Below are 5,274 nucleotides of genomic sequence, written 5' to 3' on the forward strand. Positions count from 1 at the left end.
ATTTTTAAGAGCCCACCAAGGGTCCATACAAGGCGTGGATTTTTTAAAAAATATTTTTAAGAGCCCACCAAGGGTCCATACAAGGCGTGGATTTTTTAAAAATATTTTTAAGAGCCCACCAAGGGTCCATACAAGGCGTGGATTTTTTAAAAATATTTTTAAGAGCCCACCAAGGGTCCATACAAGGCGTGGATTTTTTAAAAATATTTTTAAGAGCCCACCAATACAAGGCGTGGATTTTTTAAAAATATTTTTAAGAGCCCACCAAGGGTCCATACAAGGCGTGGATTTTTTAAAAATATTTTTAAGAGCCCACCAAAGGTCCATACAAGGCGTGGATTTTTTAAAAATATTTTTAAGAGCCCACCAAGGGTCCATACAAGGCGTGGATTTTTTAAAAATATTTTTAAGAGCCCACCAAGGGTCCATACAAGGCGTGGATTTTTTAAAAATATTTTTAAGAGCCCACCAAGGGTCCATACAAGGCGTGGATTTTTTAAAAATATTTTTAAGAGCCCACCAAGGGTCCATACAAGGCGTGGATTTTATAAAAATATTTTTAAGAGCCCACCAAGGGTCCATACAAGGCGTGGATTTTTTAAAAATATTTTTAAGAGCCCACCAAGGGTCCATACAAGGCGTGGATTTTTTAAAAATATTTTTAAGAGCCCACCAAGGGTCCATACAAGGCGTGGATTTTTTAAAAATATTTTTAAGAGCCCACCAAGGGTCCATACAAGGCGTGGATTTTTTAAAAATATTTTTAAGAGCCCACCAAGGGTCCATACAAGGCGTGGATTTTTTAATTTAAAAATATTTTTAAGGGCCTACCAAGGGTCCATACAAGGCGTGGATTTTTTAAAAATATTTTTAAGAGCCCAGCTAGGGTCCATACAAGGCGTGGATTTTTTAAAAATATTTTTAAGAGCCCAGCTAGGGTCCATACAAGGCGTGGATTTTTTAAAAATATTTTTTGAAACGCCCTTTTAATGCTAAACATACTGTGTCACCCTGTTAGTAACTCATGTTGTGCAGGGTGCCTCAGTCTGTTTAAAATAAATTCCGTACCCAGCGCTGCATCTCGGTGGTACCTAACCTACCTCTTTTCGTAAAGAAAACCCCTTTTTCGTTTCCGATTATTTTATTTTAAATAACTCAAGTAAGCTATACAAATAATTATTATAATAAGTTATCAGGAAATGCCTATTTCCACGAACTTTGAACCATAAGAATTCCAATAAAAATACCATCAACCCCGCCACCAATCCTGCAATTTCAAATAACCATATCCACAATAAATCTCCTTCTTTGAGAACATATAACTCCGCCTTTTGCTTAGACTCCATTAAGCGAATTTCCTTCACCTTCAACATATCCACAAATGTGCTGCCATGCCAGGCCTTCATCAGGCCCAATTCATGAACTCGCAATATCAAATAATCCAAAGGTTCCTTATATTCGGAATTCTCTTGCAAACGTATGGTCCAGTGAATGAAGGGAAGTAATGTCAACTGTTTAGAGGTACAAAATAGCTTATGGCTCATATGATCCTGTTTGCGATTCAGCATATTCCAGACGGCACTGTTCACAGCATAACCATAGGAGGTATTTAAATCCCTACGCATTTGCAGGTAGAGCGAGGTCTGATTGGTGTAGACCAAGGAATCGGCGATGGGCTGGATAACATGTTCCATTGCCTTGGCCTCAAGGCTGTCGACAAGAATCTGCAATGGAGAGTCTTCAATATCCTGAAATGTTTCAATTTCCCGATGCTGTGGAGGCCGTGTAAACAGAGTATTGAGTCTAGCCGAAAATTGGGCACTTATGTTCAGCCCTGCCAGAAAGAGCAGAACATAAATCAATTTAAATACCAACCATGGTGAATTTTTTGGCTCCGTTGTTAGGGCCAATACCCCGGGTAGAATCCTCTCATTTATCAGAATATTTCTCCAGTGGAACTCCCCATCCATATAGTAATCCGCCAAAGAATGCACAGCAGTAAACATGAATCCACACAGAAAAATATAACCACAGAAGTTCCGATTCAAAAGCATTCCCGTAATTTCGTGTAGACTATATGGCCGCGAACAGGGTACCATAAGGAAGGCTTTACCCAAATCATAAACCTGTGAACGATATACAAAATTGCCATTTACGACAGGGTCCAGTGTCATCGGTATGTCCAGCTGTTTCATATCCACCATGTAATTGATGCGATTATAGGGTGTCACATTTCCGAATGCGAAATCACAACACCATTCCAGCGAAGCATTGAAGAGGTCGGCGAAAAGCAACACCAATCTGGCAACGAAGCCATTTATTTTGATGACACCCTGTTGTGGGTTGTTCGTATCCATGGTGATGACAGTTCGTGGTGCCGTTTGATCCGAATAGGTTAGAATGGTTTTTTGTGACATATTACGCCAATGTTGCGGGAAGTAAGGGGTGTCATTTGAGATTTGTTTTGGGATCCAATTATAAACCGGATAGGGTCTTAGTTGATAGATAATTCCGCTTAGACTCAGCAGGACATTTGTCATTTTGAAGCCATCACACAATTTTAATAAGTTCTCCAAAATTTGGAGTCCTGCTGAGGGTGATACATCCAATACCAAAATAATGACTCTATTTTGGCGCAAATTATTCAAAATCTGGGCACCTAAAGCCATCAGATTGCCGTTCACACGCCTACGCATTAGGAAGAGGGTCACAATTTCACTGTTGAAAATTTCCCGGTAGTTAAAGGTAAGGTTCTCGCCATTCACTATCAACTTTGGGGTATTCACATCCCCTAGAAACACATCCTGTATGCTAGGGTCCTGCAACACCAGTATAGCCTCATAAGGCCTCTCCTTGTGGATCTTCTCCAGGAGCCATTGGAAATTTCTTTCTAAATTATCTGATTCTTCTATTGCGGAAAAATTCCATTCTCTGGCCGAAAATCCGCTAGCCGCCCATACTAAAACCAGAATAAACACGTCCGAAAATTGCATTACAACTGATGAGCAGGTTATGCATTTCGGTGGACATTACCTAACAGACGCATCCGCATGTTCGCAGTGATGATACAATCTTGTTAAATGCCTAGTGACATGACATGCGATATTTTTGGCTAAGGGAAGTCCAAAAATAAAACCATAAACAAACAAAAAGCAGTAAGGTGGGTCGAAAAACAACATTTTAAAAAATCAATGCCAAAATGTAGGCCTTAAAAAGCACCCCTTGTTCCTCTTACCCACTCCACCATCAAGAAATCCATGGTACGATCAGGAGTGTCGTAATGGTACTGATGTGAAAAACGCAGCGTGTAAGGCAACCCTGGAAAACTATCAGGAGAAAAGGAGAGAGGAGAAACGAATTTTCAGAAAAAAGAAGAATGAACAAGAAAAACGTGAGCGTGAGCGAATCGAGATGTACAGGAGTCAGAATGAAGTCCGGAAATTTTACCAACGGGTAAAACACCTTTGGCTTTGGCGTGCCTGCACGCAGAGAGATGAAGAAGGAAACCTGGTGACAGATACAGACAGCGTGCTGAGGATCTGGAAGGAGCATTTTGAAAAACTTCTAGTATCAAATTGTAGTGGTGAAGAGGATACCCCAGAACCAATAATAGATGACGGTATAGAGTGCACACCTAGCCAAGTTGAGGTTAGAATAACAATCAATCGACTGAAGAATAATAAAGCAGCAGGTGCCGATGGAATACGAGCCGAACTATATACAAGACTGGTGGTCAGATGCTGGTCAGGAGTATGCACCAGCTGATTAGTACAATTTGGCTAGAGGAATGCATTCCGCAATGATTGGAACCTCAGCATCCTGTGTCCCGTGCACAAAAAAGGAGACAAGACGATATGTGCAAACTATAGAGGAATAAGTCTCCTTCCCATCGTATATAAAGTGTTACCCAGCGTACTGTGTCAACGACTGAAGCCAATGGTCAATGGCATTATTGGACCATACCAATGCGGCTTCTGACCTGGCGAATCCACCATTAACCAGATTTGCATTCGGCTCCAAATCCTGGAAAAAACCCGCGAAAAGCACACCGACACATTCCACAGCGGCTTCAGACCTAGCAAATCCACCACTGACCACATTTTTACTCTGCGCCAAATCCTGGAAAAGACCCACGAAAAACACATCGATACATACCACTTATTCGACTATAAAGCCTCATTCGACAGCCCTATCCGTTCAGAGATGTGTAAAGCCATGTCTGCGTTCGGCATTCCTGCAAAATTAATACGGCTATGCAGGATAACTTTAAGTGACACAAGGTCAGCAGTTAAAGTCGGAAAAGGACCTCTCGGAGCCCTTCAATACCGAACGAGGATTCAGACAAGGTGACAGTTTGTCGTGTGACTTTTTTAACATCTTGCTGGAAAAGGTCATACGAGAGGCAAAGGTGAACAGAACACATGTTACTCGCCGACGCCGATGACATCGACATAATTGGTCGAACATTACGAGCGGTAACAGATTGAGAAGGAGTCTGCCAAAGTGGTTCTGGCAGTAAACGGCGAGAAAACCAAAATGATGGTATCAACGCGCAAGACGTCCAGTATACTCGGACCAACTATGGAACTTGAGAACTACAGCTTCGAGGTAGTCAAAGATTTTCTATGCCTTGGTACCGCCACAAAAAAAAAAAAAAACGAATGACATCAGTTTTGAAATTCGGGCTATGGTCTGAGCAAACAACTCAAAAGCAAGGCCACCTCCCGCCAGATCATACTCTACAAGACGCTGATACTGCCCGTGCTGTTATATGGATCTGAAGCATGGGTTCTTGCGCAGGAAGATGAAGCAGCTCTTGGGGTGTTTGAAAGAAAATTTCTTCGAAAGGTGGGACGATCTGCGTTGAATGAACCATGAGTTATACCAGCTATTCTCGGACATCGACATTATTAGACGTATTGAGCTGCAGCGACTACCTTGGCTAGGTCATGTTGTGTGAATGGATGAAGATGCCCTAGGCCGGAGGCCATATAAAAGCGAACCAGCTGATGGTTCGCGCAAAAGGGGAAGGCCACGAACAAGATGGAAAGTCTAAGTGGAGACACCATTGCCGAATATGGTCTTTAAAATTGGAAAAACTGCGCAAAAGACTGAAGCGCCTGGAATTTTTTTCAGCTCGTTTATGGAACGAAAGATCTGTCATAAGCCAGCTAAGTAAGTACTTTTTGGAGGCCTTAGCAAAGGCGAGGATTTTTTTAAAATAAATTTTTGGAGGCCTTAACAAAGGTGTGGATTTTTTTAAATTAATTTTTG

The 5,274-nt window shown here is 41.6% G+C and overlaps 1 protein-coding gene across 1 annotated transcript; it reads right to left on the reverse strand.

Annotated features, from left to right (window-relative positions):
• Positions 1-1,364: 1,364 nt before the first annotated feature.
• LOC133338614 (uncharacterized) lies at positions 1,365-3,052 on the reverse strand (the record flags this gene model as incomplete). The annotated part of the gene is made up of 2 exons (XM_061546780.1): positions 3,034-3,052; positions 1,365-2,959 (listed from the first exon to the last, which is right to left on the reverse strand). Coding segments are annotated over exons 1-2 (1,614 nt in total), but the record flags the coding sequence as incomplete, so codon positions are not given.
• Between the last annotated feature and the right edge of the window lie 2,222 nt (positions 3,053-5,274).

This window comes from Musca vetustissima, unplaced genomic scaffold (assembly GCF_032173495.1).
Source record: "Musca vetustissima isolate MV318-11 ecotype Yass unplaced genomic scaffold, APGP_CSIRO_Mvet_v1 utg127182, whole genome shotgun sequence".
In the NCBI taxonomy this organism is placed as follows: Eukaryota; Metazoa; Arthropoda; class Insecta; order Diptera; family Muscidae; genus Musca; species Musca vetustissima.